We start from the raw sequence: 25,381 nt of genomic DNA, 5'->3' as shown, positions 1-25,381 counted from the left end.
TGAGGTTACTCAACATGGCAGAGTCTGAGTGTCTTGATGTCCTCTAGTCCTGGTTGGTTTTAATGTTCCACCTGTAAACCAAGAGCATTTTTCTCAGCAGTCTGTTGCAGCTGTTTAACTTTCCTAATTATTTATATTTTGATGAAAACAATGTAATTAAAAATATCATCAGGCATGTTATTCCCAGGAACCACCATGTTTCCTGATTTAATTGAGAATTAACAGAATCTAGAAGGGAGTACATAATTGCCAAAATATGAGTAAACACCTACTATACTGGACCTTGAAATATTTGATACCTAGTTAAGTCAATGCAGAGGTCAAAGTTACCCATTAAGGCATGTACCCATTTGAGTATGGAAGATGCACTGCTTCCACACAGATCGTTTCCCACTAGGGGCTGGTCTTAATCTATGGGGTTTGTTTTCCTTGAGTTTATTTTCATCTCTTATTTCTCTCTCTCTGTTCTCCTCCAATGCGTAATTAAAAATTTTTTTTCTACTTTATGTCTCATTTATAAAACTGTTATCTATCATTAGTCTCCAAAAACAATGAAAAAATTTTGGTTTGATATTCTGCTATACCTTTAATCTAGAAAAATCTTGAATTTTCAAACAAGTATTAAATATAATTGTAACAAGTAAAAGCAATATCAGTCCATTTATTAAATATTTTGTTGCATTCATATTTTTCCTTTTTGTATTTCCAGATGGGCCTACTAAAGAATTTACCCTTGCAGCTAGTACCACTGAAACTTTATTGTCAGAACTTGTACCTGAAACAGAGTATGTGGTGACAATAACTTCATATGATGAAGTAGAAGAAAGTGTACCAGTTATAGGACAACTAACTAGTAAGCACACATAAAAATTAAAATACTTGTATACTTTTTATTTTGCCGAAGGTTTTTCCAACTTCAGATTTAATCTTTTATGATACAGAGTTAATTTATATCAGTATTAACAGTTTTTTTCTGTTATCCTAGTTATTAGTGGATATGAATAATTAATTCCTGTTTTATAACTCTGGTCTCTGGAAACAGCAGGAATGTTATGAATGAAGGTCATTGAAAATGTTAAACTTTGCTTGACAACAATGTGAATGTCTTTTTTGAAATATCTAAAAAATCTTACTAAAATAATTTATTTGTAAGAGACTGATTATTTGGCAGTATTCTCTGACCAGCTGGGCAGAGCCATACATTTAAGAAACAATGGCAGAAACTAATATGATATATTTATTCTGTTTTAAACAGAATATTTGCTTGAGTTCATTTCCTTTTGTAATAATAAAATTTTAACTTAGTTCAAACAGGTAGTTCGACAAAGCCAGGGGAGAAGAAACCTGGAAAAACCGAGATACAAAGTGAGCATTTCTCTTACTATTTTTACTTGGATTCATAGAAGTCATAAATGTAAGATAGAGCAGATGTTACAATTATATACATAGATTCATCTTATTCCTATATTAATTTCTATAAGCTTTATCTAGAGGGAACACAGACAATCTAAGAATAATGTATAACTAAGCCATTATGATACCTAAGTTCTGACATTCTAAGCTAGTTTTTCCTTCTGCTTACTAGATATTCCTTTCAATGGGAGTGTTTTGAAATTGGTTATATCCAAACTTTCCTGCAGGATTTTGGCAATAGGTGAAAACAAGGCACATCTCAGGACTCAACTCATTTCTCAACAACAAACTGATAGCAGTAGGTGGTACTTAGAAACATAGGAGAAATACAAGGTTTGAACATGAGAGAGATGCCCTCGGCTAGTGTTCAAAGCAATATAGTTGCCAGGAAAATACTTTCCTAAGTCTATGTGAATGTTGTATCCTTCTCTAGGTTATTTACATGGCCTTAGTTGATGGCATTTGTAACCTTTTTCAGAGTCTGTGTAACACATGTCTGATAAATTGATGCATTTGTAATCAGATGAAAGCAATTTTATTTAGTATAGATCTTACAGTTATTAGCCTCCTTTTGTCTTATATTTCTTTGTCTGACTTATGGAGATGGATCATTACAGGGTTTCTTGGACTTCTAATTTTGTTACCTTGTAAAAGTTGGATTTATGACCCAGAATGACAATAAAAATATTATAAACACAAAGTCTCTTTATCTGGAAATATTCCCTCCAGATCACTGTTTATCATTATTTCCAATGTCTAATAATCTGAAATGATGTTTATTGTATGCATTTATAATTCTAATATTTTCAATAATTAGTATTTATTTTAAATCAGACTATTATACCAAGTATTGACTTTTTAATAGGCTTAAATTGACGTATTGAATAATGTGCAAAACTTATTTAAGCATACAACCTGTATTTGGCTTGCAAAAATTTCCAGGACCCTCTCCTTCTCTTCCTAGCCAAATACTTCTTTTATTACTTACCAGCTGACTGCAAGAACAAAATCATCTTCAGAAAATTCACTTGGAATTGCATTACAAATACAGATTTTCATAAAACCAACTTGACCTCTACCATAGAGAGAAGGAAAGATAACATATTCAGTTATGAAAACTGATCATTGGATTCTTATAATTTCAGGATACCATATGGATTTTTAACTTTTGAATAAAAATAATTGTCTACCTTGTTTGCTTACTAGAAGTAGGTTTTAACTGTCAAGTTCAAAAACATTGATAATTAGGACTAAATATTTTAGCTATTTTGCATAATTTTATAGTTGTTTTTACTTCTGTTAGGCTCCCTTAGTTCTCTAGACTTACCCTAATGCAAATTTTAGACAATTATATTGAAAAGTGCAAGAGAATATTAACAAATTAGGTCTTCAACTCAACTGCACTTCCTTGAATGGCACAGCAATTATTTTGTATTTATTTGTTGATAAATACCAAGGAATAAAAATCCTTTGCTTGTATTTCTTTTACGTGACTTCTAAATGTTTTATAAAATTTGTACATGTAAAGAAAAGTGAGGGTATAGTTTATAAAAATAGATAGGTTGATAGCATGAATACTTGGACTTTATACCCCTGGAGAGCAGGTTGTAAATCTATTTATCCCTTTTTGTATAATGTCTTATTCAGCAGTTTAAAGAGATCTGGTTTCATGAATTCATCTTGATGAAGGCATTGAAAATGCTTCTATATCTTAGTAAAACTGTACATTCGTTTGTGCATGTAGGTGAAGAATAATCGGTGAATATGTTCTAATGAACAGAATGATTTAAGGAACCAACATTTTTGCAATGTTAGCTTGTATTGATGAACTGATTTAGTAAAGCATCATTTAAAAATATATCAAATCTATTTCAGAATGCTCTGTCAGTGCCTGGACTGATTTGATTTTCCTCGTGGATGGCTCTTGGAGTGTGGGAAGAAATAATTTCAAGTACATTTTAGACTTTATTGCTGCTCTTGTGTCTGCTTTTGACATCGGGGAAGACAAGACAAGAGTGGGAGTTGTTCAGTACAGCTCTGATACCAGGACTGAGTTTAACTTAAATCAGTACTACCAAAGGGATGAGCTTCTTGCTGCAATTAAAAAAATTCCATATAAAGGTGGCAACACAATGACAGGTATGTTCTACAGATTTTTTTAAAGTTAGAAATGAATGAAATGTCTGTTTCAGAAAGAAATTACACATTGCCTATTATGTATGAAATATTTTTGACATTATTCTCATAGTTTTTGACTTTGGAAAAATTGTGTAGTACAGAGTAAATGAACATGTTTCTTTTCCCTTTAGGGGATGCCATTGATTATTTAGTTAAAAACACTTTCACGGAATCTGCTGGGGCAAGAGTTGGCTTTCCTAAAGTGGCAATTGTTATTACGGATGGAAAATCCCAGGATGAAGTGGAAATTCCAGCAAGAGAGCTTCGTAATGTTGGAGTTGAAGTTTTCTCCTTGGGTAGGTTAAGTTCAGTTAATTATTTCCATTTTACAACTCCTGTCAGTATACTAAATGTGTAGGAAGATGAAAGATTGATTCCTCAAGGAAGGATGCTGTTAGAAGTGTTTATTGCATTTTTGTAGTGTAATATCAAAGACTTAAATTGTTTTTAAGTAAGAATTCTGCTTATCCGTTTCCCTCATATAACTCCCTTAGCATATGTATTTAGGAAGGTGGTGTTCACATTCTTTGCCAGCTCTCCACTTGTCAAAGAATTCTGGGCCAATGATTCTAATAAAGATCCTCCTTGTATTATCATTAAGTGTTTTTTATGTGTTTCCTATATTATGTAATACTTGAAGAATTCAGAGGGCTCCAGTTTATTCAGGACTCTGGAAGAAAAAAGTATTATCTTTACAGATGGCAAAGACATATGATGGTATGGTTGGGATGAAAGCCCACTCTGTTTAACTAACTATTTGTTTTCCTCTGTGGCTGGCCACGATATGTCAAATTATAAAATGTTTTTGGCATCTGTACAGTTGCACATTCATTATGAAGCAAAGCAATTCTGGCTTAAGACTTGAAATTAACGATTTGAAAGTATCTTCAGTTGTGAAAGACGGAAAAAATGAAGAACTTTTCCAAGTCAATTGGCATATTTCCCAGTTCAATATGTCCTTATCCTTTTGTTTTGAAGGCATTAAAGCTGCAGATGCAAAAGAACTCAAACAAATTGCCTCCACACCTTCCCTGACCCATGTTTTCAACGTGGCCAACTTTGATGCAATTGTGGATATTCAGAATGAGATCATCTCCCAGGTGTGCTCAGGTGTTGATGAACAACTTGGTGAATTGGTTAGTGGAGAAGAAGGTGAGTAGACTGCGTAGCATTCCCCATGTGTTAGTCCTTTCCATTGTTTGACTATTTATATAGTTTTACAGTTATCTTAGAAGTAGATATATTTATTTAAATATTTCTTCTAGTGATTCTCCAATTGTATACTCCATTTGCAACTCATCTTGTTGTTACCATTTGTATTGTTTTTCCTTCCAGTGGAACGTTCAGTAGAATATATTATTGCAAAGTTCTTAAAATTTTGTGGGGAGACAAGTTGATTTACTCTTTAAGACTCTTTTGTGTACATTGAATGTCTATCTAATTATGCTATTCTGGTACTTGCTTTAATTATCTTACACTCTGATTTAAACATTTGGGCTGGAAAGATATTTGCAATGTAAAATAATGGTAATGTTTCTATTAACTGGCTAAGGACAAAGATTTTCCCTGATTATACTCTGCATAATGTTTTGAAAGCTTTTAAGAATATTTCAAAGATCAGTCAATGTAATCCGTCCATTAGAAAAATTTCCCATTTCTATTAGTTATTACTTCTAAATACATGGGAGAAAGAAAAGACAGTTTAAAAGCATCCTTTTGAACATTTAAAGTGTTAACCCAAAGACTTTATCTTTTTCCATGATTGTTCTCCTCTCAGCCTGAGAATAGTTAAGTGATTAAACATAAATTGTAAATAGTGACATCTTCCATTATATAAACTCGTTAATCTTCAATCCCTGAGCATTTTGTCAATGTTCATTGGTCCCAGTTCTGCCTCAGAACTTCTCATTACTTCACGGGCAGTAAATCTTTTCAGTTGTCTTACCGTCTAATGTCTAACCTTTTTTGCTCTGTATTATTATAGAATCCATCTCACTTACCTCCACTTTTCCCTGATTAGTGATTAACAAGAATCTTTTAACACTTTAATCTTTTAAAAACTTTAGTTCTCCCTGGGGTGCAGTGGCATATATGCAAGTGTAGGCCCAACTTTGTTTCTGCCACTGTCGGAACTTTCCCTGTGTAGGAGGCTGGGGCTGCATCACAGGTGTTCACATTTCTCTGTACTGTCTTCTGTCTTCTGCTGGACTAGCCTGAAGCTTCTCTCTTCTACAGGACTAGCCTGTACTGCCTCTGTATCCCTCAGGTTTGGTCACATTTCCATGTGGCATATTTGTGGTTTCCCCTCTACTATTCCCTACTTAAATAGCATTTTAAATATATATATATATGCATACATACATATATTTTATTTTTAAAATTATATTCACTTTTTATACTTTTAAGTTCAGAGGTACATGTGCAGGTTTGTTACATAGATAAACTTGTTTCATGGGGGCCTGTTGTACAGATTATTTCATCATCCAGGTATTTAGCCTAGTGCCCATTAGTTTTTTTTCTTGATCCTCTCCTTCCTCTTACCTTCAACCCTCCAATAGGCTCTTTATATCCATGTGTTCTCATTGTTTAGCTCCGATTTATAAACAAGAACATGTGGTATTTGGTTTTTTGTTCCTGTGTTAGTTTGCTAAGGATAATGGCCTCTAGCTCCAACCATGTCCCTGCAAAGGACACGATCATTTTCTTTTTCATGGCTGTATGGTATTCCATGGTGTATATGTACCAAATTTTCCTTATCCAATCTATCATTGATGGGGTTTTAGGTTGATTCCAAGTCTTTGCTATTGTGAATAGTGCTGCAGTGAATATATGTGTGCATATATCTTTATAATAGGATGACTTACATTTCTTTGGGTGTATACCCAGTATTGGGATTGTTGGGTCAAATGGTATTTCTGTTTTGAGGTCTTTGAGGAATTGCTGCACTGTCTTCCACAATGGCTGTACTGATTTGCACTTCCACCAACAGTGTATAATCTTTCATTTTTCTCTACTACCTCACCAACTTTTGTTATTTTTGACTTTTTAATAATAGACATTCTGACTGGTGTGAGATAGAATCTCATTGTGCTTTTGATTTGCATTTTTCTAATGATCAGTGCTGTTGAGCTTTTTTTTTGTAAGATTGTTGACCACATGGATGTCTTTTTTTTGGAAAAGTGTCTGTTTATGCTCATTGCTCACTTTTTAATGCGGTTGGGTGTTGTTTTCTTGTAAATTTGTTTATGTTCCTTATAGCTGCTGGATATTAGACCTTTGTTGGATGCGTAGTTTGCAAAAATTTTCTCCCATTTTGTATGTTGTCTGTTTACTCTGTTGGTAATTTCTTTTGCTGTGTAGAAACTCTTTAGTTGAATTAGATCCCATTTGTTAAGTTTTGCTTTTGTTGCATTTGCTTTTGGCATCTTTGTCATAAAATCTTTACCAGGGCTTGTGTCCTGAATGGTATTACCCAGGTTGTCTTCCAGGATTTTTACAGTTTTGGACCTTACATTTAATCCATCTTGAGTTAATTTTTGTATATGATCTAAGGAAGAGGTCCAGATTCAATCTTCTGCATATGGCTAGCCAGTTAACCAAGCACCATTTATTGAATAGGGAATATTTCCCCATTGCTTGTTCTTGTCACGTTTGTTGAAGATCAGATGGTTGTAGGTGTTCAGTCCTATTTCTGATTCTTTATTCTCTACCATTGGTTTATATGTCTGTTTTTGTACCAGTACTATGCTGTTTTGGCTACTGCAGCCCTGTAGGATAGTTTGAAGTCAGAGAGCGTGATACCTCCAGCTTTGTTCTTTTTGCTTAGGAGTGCCTTGGATATTCAGACTTTTTCTTGTTCCATATGAAATTTAAAATAGTCATTTCTAGTTCTGTGAAAAATCTCAGTGGTAGTTTAATAGGAATAGTGGTCAGTCTATAAATTGCAGCATGACCATTTTAATGATATTTATTCTTTCTATCTATGAGCATGGAAGGTTTTTCAATTGTCGTCTCTGATTTCTTTGAGCAGTGGTTTGTAATTCTCTTTGTAGAGCTATTTCACCTATCTATTTAGCTGTATTCCTAGGTATTTTATTCACAACTCCCATTGTGAATGGGAGTTCATTCCTTATTTGGCTCTCATCTTGACTGTTGTGTATGGGAATGCTAGCAATTTTTGCACATTGATTTTGTATTCTGAGACTTTGCTAAAGTTGTTTATCAACTTAAGAAGCTTTGGGCTGAGACTATGCAGTTTTCTAGGTATAGGATTATGTCATCTGCAAACAGGGATAGTCTGACTTTCTTTCTTCAAATTTGGTTCCCTTTTATTTCTTTTTCTTGCTTGATTGCTCTGGCCAGAACTTCCAATACTATATTGAATAGGAATGGTGAGAAAGGGCAAACTCATCTTGTGCTGGTTTTCAAGAGAAATGCTCCCAGCCTTTGCCCATTCAGTATAAATACCATTTTCATGTGCTACATCTGATTGCCTCTTTGAAGAGGTGATGTGTAAATTTGTGCCTGTTTTTACACACACTTCTTGAAGGTTGACTTGTAAAATATTAGAGATGTATCTTCTAGGAAGTTGATTCCATTGACAAATCCAGAATTTTGATATTGTCTGAAATATCTTAAAATACTTTATGTTAACTGTCAAATGCATGACTATATTCTACACTGAGTAAGGATCACAATTTTTTAGAGGATTGATATTTATGTGTCAGTATACATGTTAGAAGCCATTGTTTGTCCTCTGTTTGGTGGCACTGTGAACATAGTTGAACTTTTCTTCTTATCCTGAAACTTGTTTAAAATTATAAGAACCTGTCATTTGGCCAGGTGTGGTGGCTCACACCTGTAATCCCAGCACTTTAGGAGGCCAAGGCAGGTGGATCATGAGGTCAGAAGATTGAAACCATCCTGGCCAACATGGTGAAATCCTGTTTCTACTAAAAAAAAAAAATACAGAAATTAGCTGGGCATGGTAGTGCGTGCCTGTAGTCCCAGCTACTTGGGAGACTGAGGCAGGAGAATCACTTGAACCCGGGAGGTGGAGGTTGCAGTGAGCTGAGATCGCGCCACTGCACTCCAGCCTGGTGACAGAGCAAGACTCCATCTCAAAAACAAAAACAAAAACAAAAAAACCCTGTCATTTAAAAACTACTAAATGCTTTCTCTTTCTTAGCATATTATAAAGTATTTTTAAAGATTATACTTTTACTCTTATGATGTTATTAAGAGAGAAAAACTTCCTAAACAATTGAATGAAGCACTGATTTAACAAGTATTTATCAAGTGCCTACGCTGGTACTTGAGAATGAAGATAATGAGTGAATACCAAAACCAGAATGGAAATCTTGGTTTCAGAGAAGAAGGCATGAGGTGTCCCAACATGAATTTTTTCCAAATACGTTTTTATTCCATTAACCCATTAACTTGTCAGAAATTTGACTAAAAGCCAAGTGTTGAGTCTCTTCTGGTTTGATAGGGACACGTAAAATTGGGGACTGAGGAGGGTATTGGGCGACTCTTCTCAATGCATTCAAGATTAATTCAAATAAGGAGATTTGAAGGTCCAAACCTAAAGACAAAATTAATAAGGTTACATCTCACTGTTATTAATCACTATCTGTTGTAACTTTTTAGTTGTTGAGCCTCCTTCAAATTTGATTGCTATGGAAGTCTCTTCAAAATACGTTAAGCTAAGTTGGAATCCATCTCCTAGTCCTGTGACTGGCTACAAAGTCATCCTCACACCAATGACTGCAGGAAGCCGACAGCATGCTTTGAGTGTGGGGCCTCAGACAACCATGCTCAGTGTTCGTGACCTCTCAGCAGACACAGAATACCAGATCAGCGTTTCCGCCATGAAGGGAATGACATCCAGTGAACCCATTTCAATAATGGAGAAGACTCAGCCTATGAAAGTTCAAGTGGGTAAGTTAATGTGTGCATGATTGTGTTTGGATTATGTGAAGATCTGTTTGACAGAATGCCTGACTTGTTTGGACTTAGTTTTGAATGAAATATTTGCAATAGTTTTTTTTTTTTTTAAAGTACGTTTTCTAAGAAAGCTAGATATGTATATTTTAATGATTAACTAATATGTATTGAAGTTTAACGTACTTTTTTTTCTCTTTACAGAATGCTCACGTGGCGTGGATATAAAAGCTGATATTGTATTTTTGGTTGATGGTTCCTATAGCATTGGGATTGCAAACTTTGTTAAAGTTAGAGCCTTTTTGGAAGTTCTTGTAAAAAGTTTTGAAATTTCGCCAAATAGGGTCCAGATTAGTCTTGTTCAGTACAGCCGGGATCCTCACACTGAATTTACTTTGAAAAAATTCACCAAAGTTGAAGATATAATTGAAGCAATAAACAACTTCCCTTACAGAGGAGGATCTACGAATACTGGCAAAGCAATGACTTATGTCAGAGAGAAAATATTTGTGCCTAGTAAGGGATCAAGAAGCAATGTACCAAAGGTCATGATTCTTATCACAGATGGGAAATCATCAGATGCTTTCAGAGATCCTGCAATAAAACTAAGGAATTCAGATGTTGAAATCTTCGCTGTTGGTGTGAAGGATGCTGTTCGCTCAGAATTGGAAGCTATCGCCTCTCCTCCTGCAGAGACCCATGTGTTCACAGTAGAAGATTTTGATGCTTTTCAGAGGATATCTTTTGAACTCACACAGTCTATCTGCCTTAGAATTGAGCAAGAATTGGCAGCTATAAAGAAGAAAGGTTAGTAGACTTTGAGAGTAAAAGTTATTTCCTCATGAGTAAAGCATTTTTTGTTCTAAAATTGTGAATAATATGCTTCTTCAATTCTATTTATAGACAAAAAAGTAACTTTCCTATGTTATTGAACACTATTAGTTTACTTAGCTCTGACATATGACTTTCTCCTGGGGATGGATCATATTTTAGTTGGTGAAAAAGCTGTTTACTCGTAAAAGTCATGAGATGTTTCTGTTCCTCGATCCTCAAGCAGGTTTAGGAATAAGTTTTATCATACGTATGTGTCATTTACAATCCAAATCTCATGTATGGGGTGTTCACTATGTGCTGGATACTGAGCTGAGTCCTTCGACTCAAAGGTGACAAGAATACAGTCCTGTACCTTTGAATTCTTTTTATGCATTTTCTTTCCTGGATCATTTTGGGCATCATTTCTCACATCTGGAATTCCCTATCTTCTTTTCTTTATTTGTGTGAAATCTACTCTTCAATGTTTAGTTAAAAGTCTCATCCTTTTCATTAAGCCTTCCTAAACTGTAACTATCCTGGTTGCTGTCACACTATCATTTTCACTCAGTTGGCTTTCCTCCTATGTACTCCTTTTTGTTTTTAATTTATTGTTTGGACAGAGTCTCACTTAGGCTGGAGTGCAGTGGTGCGATCTCAGCTTGCTGCAACATTTCCCCCCCCCCCCGCCCCCGCCGAGTTCAAGCAATTCTCTCACCTCAGCCTCCCCGGTAGCTGGAACTACAGATGTGTGCCACCAGGCCCAGCTAATTTTTGTATTTTTGTTTTTATTTTTTTGGTAAAGACAGGGTTTCACCATGTTGGCCAGTCTGGTCTCAAACTCCTGACCTCAGATGATCCACTCACCTCAGTCTCTTAAAGTGCTGAGATTATAAGTGCAAGCCTGCATGCCCTTCCTGCTTTGCTTTTGTTGTTGTTGTTAATAATGTTGCATCCTCTTGTCTCTCCAGTTTGATTGTGTGTCCCCCTAAGGATATATTGTATGTGTTAAATGTTGCCTCTTTATATGATTTATTTTAATAACTGCTTAGTTTAAGAAATATTTTGTTGTTGGGAAAAATTCCTTAATTTTTACTTTAAAGTATTTGTCTACAAACCACCAAAGGTTAATATCCAAGTACTAGGGATGAATGGGAAAATGTGGATGGTGCATTTGAGGTCTGCTATGGTTTAAATATTCCTGCTGTGAACTAGGCCATTCTATTACTACCGCTTTAAGAATCTCAAAATTCACATTCAAATTTAATCACTTCTTTAAATAACAGAAGTTAGTATTATGAATAGTCAAGGTGAATAATCAAGATCTCTTGCTGGGTTGTAACTTGGGGGGCTTTCTCTCAATGGTCAAGTAGAGCTGAGGTACTCAGTACAGTGGTCTCAATGAACACTATTCTCCCAAATGAAATAAGCCATTTTATAAACATTAATTATTGGGTACATTTTTGTTTTATAGATTCAAAAAATTTTAACTGTCCTTTTTTTTCTTTTTAAATAGCTTACATCCCTCCAAAGGATCTTAGTTTTTCAGAAGTGACTTCTTACAGTTTCAAAACAAACTGGTCTCCAGCTGGAGAAAATGTTTTTTCATATCACATCACCTACAAGGAAGCGACTGGGGATGATGAGGTCACTGTGGTGGAGCCAGCATCGAGTACCAGTGTTGTTCTCAGCAACCTGAAGCCAGAGACCCTGTATTTGGTCAATGTGACTGCAGAGTATGAGGACGGCTTCAGCATTCCCTTAGCTGGAGAGGAGACCACTGCAGAAGGTGTGAGGGGGTTTCTGTCACTATTTTTCAGAAACAAATAATTTATTGCGATACAAAGTTACAGTTTGTAATAACTACCTGCTTTACACTTCAGAATTGCCAATGCTTTGTAAGATTTGGCATCTTTAAGAAACAGCTTTTCATATGTTTTTAAGAAAGAAAAAACTTTTAAGTAAAAAACCTTAGACTTTTTTTTGATGAGTTTGAAGTTAAGAAACCTAGAGAGTTAGGTTTATTATTATTAATCCATAATAATTATGGATTAACTTTTGAAATACTGCTTATCCATTTTTTGTGGTCCCACATTTCAGGAATGCCATGTCTTAAATCTTTCTGAAATTGCTTACTGTACTTACACAGTTATGGCAAATATATATATATATTTATATATATATATAGAGAGATAATAAGTGTATTATCAACTACTTATTTTCTTTTTTAAAAAGTTGTGATAAAATATACATATTCACCATTTTAACCATTTTTGAGTGCACATTTTAGTAGCATTATACACATTCATCTTGTTGTGCTACCATCACCACTATCTATCTTTAGAACTTGCAAAACTGAAATTTTGTACCCATTAAGCATTAACTCCCCATTCCCTCCTTACCCCTACTCCTATTCTATTTTCTGTCTCTAGGAATTTGATTATCCTAACTACCTCACTTGAGAGGAATCTTTCAGTACTTGTATTCTCGTGCCTGCCTTATTTCGCTTGATGTCCTCAAGGTTGATCCATGTTGTAACGTGTGTCAGAATGCCCTCTCTACTTACGGTTGAATAATATTCCACTGTATGTATACACCACACGCCTTTTAAGATGGGATTCTTACTATGTTGCCCAGATTGACCTCAAAATGCTAGGCTCAAATGATCCTCTTGCCTCAGCCTCCTGAGTAGCTGGGATTACAGGCATGTACCATGGCGCCCTGCCTCACGTTTTGTTTACCTCTGTTCATCAGTGGATGTTTGGGCTGCATCCACCTTTTGCAAATATTGCTGCTATGAATATGGTGTGCAAAATTTTGCCAAATGTTTTAAGCAGTGTTTGTTTACATGTGTACTCCTTACTGGATAGAATTAAATATATTTGAACACACTTTGTGACATTTGACATTTAAGTTGCTTGGCAAAAAACTAAGGCAAGGCAATTAATCTTGAACTTAAGCATAGCAAAGTATCGCAATAGATGTCAATTGTTATTTCTTCTTTTCACTGGGAATAGAAGGTAAAGACCCTAAAAAGAATAGTATGAGGAATTTAAGATAATTACGAAGAATAATTTGCTGACGTGGATGGTGCACATTGGCGTACTATACTGATAAAAGCTAGAGAATATTTTTTCTCTGAAACATTTTTTGGATAAGATTGCTATTTTTTTGGGTATGGTTTAGGTATATTTCTTCCTGAAGGTCGTAAGCTAAATGACCTAAGATGTCCTTTTATCTTATGACTTTTGTGGTCATATAAATGAGAAGACCATATGCAGATATTTCTGATTTTCTGAGGCTTTTTCTGTAATGCCCACACTTCTGCTTGATGGCCCTGACCCTTTCTCTTCAGCATTTTGGGAGGGGGATGGGAAATCTGTTTCAAGAGAGGACTTGTCTCAAGGTTTTTGAGTAGAAGTCACTCCATTCATACACACTCTTGTTTTTGGTCATTGGGCTACTACAATAGAGTTTGGTAATGGTTCAGTTATATTGTCTGTAATGAAATCTGGGATTTAAATTTTCTACAGTTGATAAGAAAGTTTCCAGTTTAATGCTTTCATTAAACTAACAATTATATCCTGCTGTGTGTCAGGTGCTCTGCTAAATATTTTCCATAGAGTATCTCATTTAACTACTTAAATAATCCTACAAATAGTCATGTTTTGCTGCTGGGTAATCTATTAAGCTTCAGAGCTAGAATTCCAACCCATCAATCTATCTGCTGATTTATTCTGACTTGTTTAATCTTTTTTCTTCCAATACAAAATGAATCATGGGCGTAAGTGGGCGAACTACCATTTCTTTCTTTCCTGGAGAGATATACTTCCTTCGTTTCTCTTCTAGAGAGATATACTTTCTTTCTTTCTCCCTAGAGTGATCTATTGATGTGTTGAGTTTTTAAGTAAACTTCTAAATGTCTGTGAGATGCATGCCAGGCATGTTGTATGAGGCTTTCACCCCAGTGGACCGAGAAGACAGTGACCTGTAGTTCATCTTTCCTGAATTTGTTGTCCATATAGACAGTTGGCCCCATTGAACAAGAAGGTCATTTAAACATGCTTACTAAACACAAAACCAAATGATGTTCTCATCTTGGCTTAATGAAAAATGCATTTAAAAGTATGAGTCTGTGAGTGTTACCCACAGTGCACCTTAGCTTCAAGATGTAGATCTAATGAGCATTCAGTAAGTACCTATTCTCTGCTTGTTCCATCCCATGTGTGGTCCAATTATTCTCCAAGTCAAGTGACTATAAAGATAAAAAGCTAGTGTGGGACTAACTGGATAAGATAGGTTGGTTGTGTGGGTAGATACGGTAGAGCTGGGTGTTAGGTGTCATTTTCCTAGTTTTGTGAGAAAATGTAGTAAAAGTGAAAGCCTCAGCTGCTTATGTTCAAATAAATGAATTATTTTTATTCTTGAAGTTTATAGCAGTATAAATTTAGCATTTGATAGAATATTATTTTAAAATTTTACTATTATATACACCTTTATTTAATTAAAAAATTAACAGTACATAGTTTCTGGGTATTGTAGAATACATATTTGCTGCTTCAGAATTTAGTTAATCTCTGGCTAAATGAATACAGAAACCAGGATGTTTGCAAGTCAATTGCTCATGGATTTCTTTAGAGAAATGGGATAATTAATAATAAAAAACTAGTTTTTATATTTTTCTTATAAAGTCAGTCAATTTATGTTTTAACATCTGTTTTTCTTTTTTTTTTATTTCAGTAAAAGGAGCACCTCGAAACCTAAAGGTGACAGATGAGACTACAGATAGTTTTAAAATTACTTGGACTCAAGCTCCAGGGAGGGTTTTAAGATATCGAATTATATATAGACCAGTTGCTGGTGGAGAAAGCAGAGAAGTTACTACCCCACCCAATCAGAGGAGAAGAACGCTGGAGAACTTGATTCCAGACACAAAATATGAAGTATCTGTAATTCCTGAATATTTCTCAGGACCTGGTTCTCCATTAACTGGAAATGCAGCCACTGAAGAAGGTAGAGGAAATCTGCTTATCATATTGTGACAATCAAACTCTTAGATTAGAGGAGAAAATCGGGTCAACTATCCAGATTAAAAAACTCATGAGACACTTTGTTTCAATTATTTGAGTATGTTAGACCATAGTCCTTTTAGACTTAAGTTTTTTTTTTTTTTTACTTAATCATGATATTATATACTTGTGTCAAAAAATTTAATTAATTAATTAATTAATTAATTACTTTTGAGATGGAGTCTCCCTCTGTTGCCCAGGCTGGAGTGCAGCGGATTGATCTCAGCTCACTGTAACCTCCGCCTCCCGGGTTCAAGCTATTCTCCTGCCTCGGCCTCCCAAGTAGCTGGGACTACAGGCACATGAAACCACATCCAGCTAATTTTTGTATTTTTAGTAGAGACAGGGTTTTACCATGTTGGCCAGGCTGGTCTTAAACTCCTGACCTCAGGTGATCAACCCACCTTAGCCTCCCAAAGTGCTGGGATTACAGGTGTGAGCTACTGCATCCAACTTTGTGTCAACAGAGTGATGCTATGATATAGCCTCAATATTCTTTTAAAAATAATATTAAATGTTTTAGTGTAAATTGAAGGATGGCTAGTAATTACAAATCAAATTGCTATGCACCATTGAAATAGAAGATTTACTCCTTAAGAAAAATTTTTAAACATTAACTTGTTTTCCTTTAAATGCAATGATTAGAATCCCAGGATACATTCTGATATTTGATGAAATTATTAATGTTTAATATGTGATTTCATTGGTGAAAAATAAGGCATTCATAATTCTCCATTATATTTCCTAGCTGTTATGTTTTATAAATAGCAGTAATGATGCTAAGAACACTTTAGCAATAATGAAAAGTTACTGAGTACCTGTCTGGTGTCAGGTTATATATAAAGGGCTTTTCATATATATTGTTTAATCCCTGCATAGACTTTATGTTATTATTATTATCATCTCAGATTTATGAGAGAATTGAGGCTGAGGAAATTAAATAATAACTCAAGACCACATAGCTAATAAATGAGTTTTTGGATTTTACTGCCCTACTGCAGACATTTACAAGGAGTATCCATTATAGCTTGGTCTGCATCACCCTTCTCCGTCCCACCAACCTCCCTCCCTCTGCATCAATCTCCCCACCCCCACTGTCTTCCTCTCCCTCCTATCACTGCATCTCTCTCCCTCCTTGCACTGCATCTGTCTCTATCCTCCTACTGCATCACTCTTCCTCCTCCCACTACATCTTTCTCCCTCCTTCCACTGCATCTCTCTCCCTCCTCCCACTGCATCACTGTCCCTCCTCCCACTGCATCACTGTCCCTTCTCCCATTGCATCACTGTCCCTCCTCCCACTGCATCACTGTCCCTCCTCCCACTGCATCACTCCCCCTCCCTCCCACTGCATCAATGTCCCTCCCGTCCACTGCATCACTCTTCTTGCTCCCACTGCTTCACTCTCCTCTCTTCCCCCTGCAACCTAGCTCATTAGCCTCTTCTGCTATAGAGGCTCTCTTTTTTTACCTGCTTTCTTCCTCCTCTTCTCCATTGGTGAAGTGTGATTACTTCATTGTCTTTCTCTCTTGCTGAGGGGCTAGGGCTGTTTGTGCTGGGTGCCATAATGTGATCCAATAACTCTATCTTTCTATTTTCTGGAGTAAAACTGGCTGGCTTTTATGTGCTCAGTGGAGAGTAACATAGGGCTGGGTTCCTTAGGACCCTTCAAAGACGACATGGCCAATCTACAAGGAAAGTCATGAAATAGCAGGCATCACAGCTGCAAAAGGACGGGTGGTCCCTGGGGATTTGTACCAAGGGCTGGGTCTCACTTAGGCTGTTTATTCTCTTACTTTTTTTTTAAATCCCAGTGACAGCTTTATGTTTATAATTATCGTTTTTATTATATCAGAACTAGTTCCTGGGTGTTACCTTTAGATGTTCATAGCATCGTACTGATTAACTGAAGGTTTCTTAGAGGAATGAAAATCTACATTGAAATACTAATTAATGTGTATACATTTTACAGTGCTTCTTCCACTTTTAGGGAAATACTGGAAACTATTTTTTAGGAAATATTCTAACATGAAAGATTTTACATGGAAGATTTTAATCTTTGTAAACACAGAAAAGGGATTGGATGTCTTTCCCCTTGTTTCTACTAACATATAGGGTCTGATTTAGAGATGTCTAAGCTTTGTTGGCTAAGCAGTTAAAATTTCATTGTCTCACCCAGGATAGAAATATGATGTCATACACATGCATATATAAGGTAACACAGTGTTTTCAAGTCATTTTTATTAAATAATGGGTTTTGATGATGTTGTCATTTTTTAATGAAGTTAGAGGGAATCCAAGAGACCTAAGAGTTTCTGATCCAACGACGTCTACTATGAAATTATCTTGGAGTGGGGCACCCGGAAAAGTGAAACAGTATCTCGTCACATATACCCCGGTGGCAGGGGGTGAAACTCAAGAGGTCACTGTGAGGGGAGATAAAACCAGTACAGTGCTGCAGGGATTGAAGGAAGGGACACAATACGCATTATCTGTGACAGCCTTGTATGCGTCTGGGGCTGGAGACACCCTCTTTGGTGAAGGAACAACACTTGAAGGTAATCATATTTTCTGAAAATCTGGGAACTTGTTTGTGGCTCTGCCTCTAAGAAGCTTAAAATGCTTTCAGAGAATGAATCTAGAAGTGTGCAATCCTTTCTCTTAAAAAGAATGTATATTGAAAAATAACCATAAAGCTGTCTGTTATTCAGAGATGTAGAATGTGAGCAACTGAAGAAATTAAATTTGATTAGGAAGAAGTGCCTTGGGGAGCTGAATGCATAGTAGGCCAAAGAAATGTGTTTACAGATCCAAGAATTGGTTAGAAGGAGAATAGGTGTATGACATTCAGAGTGGGAAGAGACCTTGGGAACCATCTATGAAGGAAGGTTTGGATTGTCCCAGTTTATGCAGCTAGTTCTATCTTTCAGGTCCAGATAAGAGCCGTTTTATGACTTCCATTCAAGTGCTCTTTTCATTTGCCATGTGTAAAAGCTCAAGAAATATAAGAACCCAAGTTGCTATTTGTTTTATAAGTGGTTTCTGAAATTCAGTTCTGTATTAGATGTTCAAAATGACTGCAATAAAGTACTTAGTAAGAAACATCAACAAGACTGGAGCAGTTTCCTTGGTTCTCTAGAGTTAATTGACAGAGGCCTTTATTTTTTTAGGATCGTTTGGTATATAATTGCAGCTTAGGTTTAACTCATCACAGCTAGTATGTAAATACTGTAAGGGAGAGAAAATACACATTTATTTGAACCGCAATGAGAATGGATTGTTAATGCTAAAAATCCTGTGATGTTGACTCAGTCTCATAGTTGGGGGCCTATATGGATGATCAGCAATAGCTTCCCTTCTCTTTATCATCATATTTTATATGACTTATTTTAAATAATTATAGGAAGAAAATGAATCTGAAGTATCTTGTAATATGAAATCACAGTGACTAAGCAAAATATCCATCAAAGTTGATGGATCCAGGAACTTGGAAGGTTGTAGATATTGTAAATAGCAAGACAAGGCATACAATAGGCAGGTCTTAGAAACTTTTAAGACTTAAGAATGAAAAATAAATTAAAAACATGTAATCAAAATAATAGTAATTGCTGGCACAGTAGCTCATGTCTGTAATCCCAACACTTTGGGAGACCGAGGTGGGTGGATCACCTGAGGTCAGGAGCTTGAGACCAGTCTGGCCAACATGGTGAAACTCCATCTCTACTAAATACAAAAAATTAGCTGGGTGTGGTGGTGCATGCTTGTAATCCCAGATACTTGGGAAACTGAGGCAGGAGAATCAGTTGAACTTGGGAGGCAGAGGTTGCAGTGAGCTGAGATTGTGCCATTGCACTTCAGCCCTGGCATCAGGAGTGAAACTCTGTCTCCAGAAAAAAAAAAAAGTGATCAAGAGTTAAATGCCCATAGTCCATGAAATCTGTTTCTAGAAAAAGATTTAAATAAAAGATTAAATACCCGTATGTAAAGTACCTGCAATCAGAAGAGTCCTGGTTGTACTACTTAGCTGTGTGACCTGAAGTAAACCTTTAACCCCTCTGAACCTTAGTTTATTCATCTATAAAGAGGGGATGACTATCTTCCCTCTTTCCTCCCAGAGTTATTGTTGAGGTCAAATGGGAGAATGTAAGTGAAACTCATTGGAAACTGTAAAATACTACTATATGTATATATAAAATTCATCAAGAGGAAATAGCTTATTAACTTTAGATCTGGTATCTAAAAGCACAATTATCTCTTGATATACTCAGGGTTGTGGTGGGATTGGTTCCAAGACTCCTGCATATACCAAAGTCCTCTCATACTCAAGTCCCACAGTTGGCCAGAGGAAACCCATGTATGTGAAAAGCTGGCCCCCCATATAGGTGGGTTTCACATCCTGGGAATACTATATTTTTCATCTGCATTTGGTTGAAATAAATCTGCATATAAGTGGACCCACAGTGCAAACCCGTGTTGTCAACTGTATAGCTTTAGTATTTCAAATATAATTGGTGACACAAAAGTTTTGAAAGAAATAAGTAGAAACAGAAATTGCCTTAAGTACACAGACATAATCCAAAAAACAAAAGCATGTGCTCTTTACAATCTAGGGCAACATCCAGAATTTTGGAGATATTTGTCCTTTTCTTTGGACATTTTGAAGTTCTGCTTCTCATATGCTTTCCACAAATTTTTAGCATCAGTTGATCATATGATTTTTTTAGAGGACAAACTTTCACTCTTTATTTTTTACAGGATAGATATAGAATGTATTTGTGAAATTTTCTTCTCTCTCTTTTTTTTTTTTTTGGAGACAGAGTCTTGCATTGTTGCCCATGCTGGAGTGCATTTGCACGATCTCAGCTCACTGCAACCTCCATCTCCCAGGTTCAAGTGATTCTCCTGTCTCAGCTTCTTGAGTAGCTGGGACCTCAGGCACCTGCCACCATGCCTGGCTAATTTTTTAGTAGAGACAGGTTTTCACTATGTTGGCCAGGCTGGTCTCAAATGCCTGACCTCGTGATCCACCAAAAATTTCTTCTTTATAAGGAGTATCTCGGAAATAATTTAATAGTTTTTCTTCTGGTTGTGACTTTTAACCTTCTGGTATTCATTTGTGCTTTCTTGCTTCTAAAAATATATTTATGCTCCATAAAAATCTTCTCCATTCTAAAAATTAAGGCATTTTTGCCAAGAATAATATATTAAAAATTTTATTTAACAAAATGTACTTTTTAATTCTACAGGAAGCACATTCTACTAGGCTGTGATTTTTGTAAGCCAGATGTATTGCTATATTGTTTATAATATTATAGATAGGCACAAGTGGTATTGAAAATCTACCAACTTGTGTGCATGTGTGAGTATAGACACACGTACGTGTCTTTGATCAGAAACAATTTCTAAGGAAAATACGTAGTAAAACGAATTTTAAAAACTATTGTTTCCTATTTCCTGAGAAGAAGAAAAGCTAGATAATTTGCAAGTTTGCTTAAAAAATACAGCTAATTCCTAACTAAATTCTAATAATTTACAATGGACATTTTGTTCATTTACACTAAAATGCTTTACTGCAGTAAAGGATTACCAGAAGGGCTGCCAGACTGATTAACATATTTATCCCATTGCATTATGTGTGGTAAACTTGACAAATATGTGAAAGCATAGTTGTGACTAAATGAAAATAATAGAAGATTTTTGATCCTGGTTATTCCATTTCATTTTATTGTATTAACTTAGCCAAATCCACATACCATATACAGGAATAGGATATGATGGTAAATGCAGGGAGTGGAAAGCCCAGAAACAGAGCCAGGCAACTGCTTTTGAGGGCTGCTGTTTTTCTAATCTGTTTTTCTCTTGGGAGAGGAGGTGGTAAGAGCAGAACTTGAAGGAATGTTTCTTTTGTCCAGAGGCATGGTGTCAGCCGGCAAGAGCATTCTGCAGGTTGGACATCTTATAGATTACCTCAAGTGCATTATGGCTTTCAATTCAATAGAAAAGAAAGTTGTTGTTTTTTTGTATTTTTAAAAAATATGCAGTGTGGTCTACAGTCATCCCTAACTTGAATCTGTTTCCTAGTACTTTTTTTGAGATGCAGCCAATGATCAGAAAATTCCCCTGTTGCTGGAAGAGAGATTTATTAGCATTGGCGTTGGGGAAGTTCATGGTTGGCTGTAGTACTGTATGCAATAGAATCACAAAGGCAGTGCTTATTCCTATTTCAGATCCAAACTTCAGAGGAATGTGAGCACAAGTCATCAGGTTTGATTTACATTGTTTTTCCCTCCTGTTATTGTTGTTGTTAGAGCAGTTAGGCAATGTAATTATGAAAACACTACTGTATATGTCATTGCACTTTTAAGTTTTGTAAAAAACATTTAATTGTCACTGTTAGTACTTGGAGGAAAATCTGTTTTTATAAACTTCTCAGTAAATAATGCCCATTTTAATTCAGAGATTTATCACAAATGAATGAGAATTTCAGTTTGAGAATAATGCGTTTCCTTGTTAAATTTTTGAATGTTGTTTTTTGGCTAGGGAAAATATGACTTTTTAGAATTTCCTTTGTTTCAGTTGCTGTAGCAACCTGCCAGTGTCCTAGTTGTGAATGGCTTCCTACAGATCAAACTAAGTGTATTCAGTTGACATTTTGTTACAATGAGGTTCTTAGCACATCTCAGGAATTCTACATGATGTTGAGTAACATGGGCCCTTTAAAGATGGACTGAACAAGGCCTCTGTGTTTTCCCTGATTTACTGCTGTCTCATAATTTGAAAAATCATACATTCTGGGTATAATAACTCTGATGTTGCCAGGAAACTTTAGCACAGTCACTAAACAGTAATTTGTATTTCCCTTTTCTGTGAATTAGTTGCTTGTCAGATAAAAATTGAAGGCAATGTGGAGAGGCAATAATTATGGAAGAAATATATTTTTGCTTAAGCAGGCTTTGAAGTTGAATGGTAATTTAATTCTTAAGATGTTTTAAAAAACTGTGTATACCTTAAGGTAACTGAGTTAACTTATCAATAGTGACCTTTGTCCTTTGGAATAGTGGCTCTAATTCATTGGTTGTAAATCAAATGTATTTCCACATGAGCATTATCCAGAAGCAGGTCTTCCATATTGCTGTGGAAAGTTGGATGACTTTTGAGTTGAGCTCTAACGGAAAAGACAAATCGATTTAGAAGAGAGTTTACATTACATTCTCAATTTAACTTCTATTTTTGAAAGTGGTATATGAAAGTCAATGAAAGCTGGCTGGAGCAATCTGTAAGATGAAATACAGTTTTATTTCATGATGATTAATTTTTCGTTTATCATCATTGGCTAATTTGTGTTATAATTATATTTGAATTGGATGATAATTTGCTTTTCAGAAAGCAAATGGAAAAGGGGTAAGGAAACATAGGAAAGACACTTAAATGAGGCATTAATTTTTTGGCGTGGTATGTGGAAAAAAGCAGTGTAGGAATCAACCCCTTCAAGAAGTTCAGACCATGAGAAGGAGACCTGTCTGAATTACTTCCCACAATAGCAGCACAGAAACATAGGTGAGCACACACTAGAAAAATGGCTTTGTATAGATGTAAATATGTTTTATAATAAGGACAAAAATGCTGAGTAGCCAAATTTCAAAGCCTGATAGAGTTTTATACCTTTAAACTTATGACATTTATACCTATACTGGTACTATACTAGGAATAATAAGGTATAAGGGAAAACTCAAGATGGAATCAAAGGAATGAAAATAAAAGAATATCATCATTATAGACGATGACTTGTTTGAAATGATTGCTGGAATTTCTATTACCAGAGATAAAATTAATAAAGAGAGCCCAGGCATATATCCAGAACAGAAGAGAGCAAATGCTAAGATTAAATATTATTCAAAATGATGCCACATAGGTAAAGAACCTGAACAGACCCCAGTACCATAAGACACATGTTTGTAAATCTTGGGACACAGAGGGAAGAGGAGGACCTCGGAAGGGAGGGAGCTGCTGCTAGAGCAGAAGTGGATCCAGGTTCAGGGAAAGGTAGTGACTACATGGCAAAAAGTCTACTCGAGTTGCTTTCTGTTCCCTGCCACTGTTTCTATGCCTTCCCCTTTTGAAGAGCAGCAATCTTTCCCGGAGATGACCTATAGACTGGTCTTCTGACATCTTTCCTTCCTTCTCCCTCTCTCTTTCCTATTACCTCTTAGGTAATCTAAAAAGGGACTATTGCCTAAACCCAATATAACCAAACTAAACCAAAACAAGTCAGATAATTTCTTCCTGTAGTTACTGCTGTCTGGAGCTCCTTAGATTCAGGACAAAGACAGCAATGTATTGAACCCAGCAAATGCCTTGTAAGGTAACACTTAGAATTTCATTTATGTGAAAATGTGCTCAGCTCTTCAATAAGAAGCATATGTATGTTCAGAGCCATTTCCTGTTGAGGCAAGTTGGAGGGGAGAAGAGCCTAGTGACTATCCCACATGTGTCCATGGATAGAAGATGTGATGCAAAGCTTAAATCATCTTCTCTGTTCTCTCAAGGGTCAGCCTTGAGTTTATTTTGCCATCTAAAGGAGTGATTTTCTGTACATGGTAATATAACCACACACAATACAAACCATCCAGCAGTCCTACAGAGCATCACATGTATAATGATTCTGACTAGTTTACTTTTACCACACCTATCTTTATTTTGAAGGAACACCATTTCTTTGTGAAAGCAGATATGAGGTTCCCTCCCATACTCACCCAGCACACCTCCCAAATAAATGCTTCTGTAGACCTCAAGAGGAGAAGTAGAAAGAAAAGCAAAAAAGGGGAAAGAATAAAGAATTGTAGAGGTTTTAGAATCACAGGGCAGATTTGTTTAGAAAGCACCGGTACTTAGGTGCATCCCCAAATATTCTAATTTAATTGATTTGGGTAGGGTCTAGTCTCTGGCTTTTCAGGTCTTTCTGTGTATTGGTTCAGGTCCAGTCAAGTTTTTTTGCTGCTGAGGGCCCCAGGGTCCCAGGAGGTGACAGAGCATATTGATGACCTGCTCAGATGGTTGCACACCTGGCCCCAAGACCAGCCACTTGCCAGCTTCCATCCTGCCAACTGTACCATCGGGTGCAATCCACTTGCTTCATTTTTTGGTAACCTGATGTTTGGCCAAACCAAGATCTTATGTTTTAAAAATTCAAGGGCTTTTACTTGCCCTGAGTACATCTTATTCTCAGAATTCCTGGCTGTAATGTAACCAATAGAATACTCAGCCCTCCTCCCTAAAAAAATAAAAAAAAATCAATATGTTTGAGAACAGTATAGATTTAACACTTAGGAATAGTCTTATCAAACTGATTGATTGACATGTAAGAAACTCTTTTGAAGCAGTTTATCTTCTCTCCTGTGGCGTCTGGATTGAACTGTCTTTCTTCTTTCTTGGAGTCTATATTGCTTTGTCACTAACACTGAATGTTGTAATGACAGTACCTGCAAATAGTGCCTTTAAAGACCACAGGCAGAAACTATAGTTTTTACTGGACTTTTCTCTGAGATTGAGAAGACTGAGAACTTACTCATTGTTCACTCAAAACAGTGTTGTCACACCATTAGTTAGAACCTAAAAATATTTTATTGTTGATTTTTAATTTGCATCTTAAAAACTGCTTTTGTAGATTATTTTCGGAATATTGATAAACCTTGGCAAAGGTCTTTATTGCATTTTACTAGTATTTTGTTTTAGCTTTACAAGTCTTGAGAGTGTTAAAATAGTTTATTAAAATCCATGGGGAGACGTGTCTTGTGATCTTAGATCCTTTTGTTTGAAGCCCAGAAATATCTTTGTGAATGTATTTTTGCTTCAACCACAATTATCTTCCTATTATTTTTCTCACAGTGAAATAATTAGCCTGTGTTTAAAAGATTGATGTCTGTTGTCATGGAAATAAACAATGTCACAAATTTAGTGCTGTAGAAAGA

At 35.9% G+C, this 25,381-nt stretch overlaps 1 protein-coding gene across 8 annotated transcripts in view; it reads left to right on the top strand.

The window, feature by feature from the left end:
* COL12A1 (collagen type XII alpha 1 chain) overlaps window positions 1–25,381 on the top strand; it is a 141,262-nt gene that overhangs the window by 12,228 nt on the left and 103,653 nt on the right. For 4 of the 8 annotated variants that reach the window (XM_008994675.5, XM_035296141.3, XM_078369555.1 and 1 more), the window contains exons 4-13: window positions 710–853; window positions 1,306–1,365; window positions 3,289–3,552; window positions 3,723–3,887; window positions 4,570–4,743; window positions 9,241–9,531; window positions 9,739–10,341; window positions 11,861–12,133; window positions 15,085–15,357; window positions 17,699–17,971. The exons of 2 other annotated variants lie outside the window; for them this stretch is intronic. In XM_008994675.5, coding sequence (XP_008992923.4) covers window positions 710–853; window positions 1,306–1,365; window positions 3,289–3,552; window positions 3,723–3,887; window positions 4,570–4,743; window positions 9,241–9,531; window positions 9,739–10,341; window positions 11,861–12,133; window positions 15,085–15,357; window positions 17,699–17,971 — 2,520 coding nt within the window. The remainder of the gene's footprint in view (window positions 1–709; window positions 854–1,305; window positions 1,366–3,288; window positions 3,553–3,722; window positions 3,888–4,569; window positions 4,744–9,240; window positions 9,532–9,738; window positions 10,342–11,860; window positions 12,134–15,084; window positions 15,358–17,698; window positions 17,972–25,381) is intronic. 2 more of the 8 variants (XM_035296142.3, XM_078369556.1) reach the window with 1 other exon arrangement.

This window comes from Callithrix jacchus, chromosome 4 (assembly GCF_049354715.1).
Source record: "Callithrix jacchus isolate 240 chromosome 4, calJac240_pri, whole genome shotgun sequence".
Taxonomy (NCBI): domain Eukaryota; kingdom Metazoa; phylum Chordata; class Mammalia; order Primates; family Cebidae; genus Callithrix; species Callithrix jacchus.
This window is presented reverse-complemented; position numbering and strand designations above follow the sequence as displayed.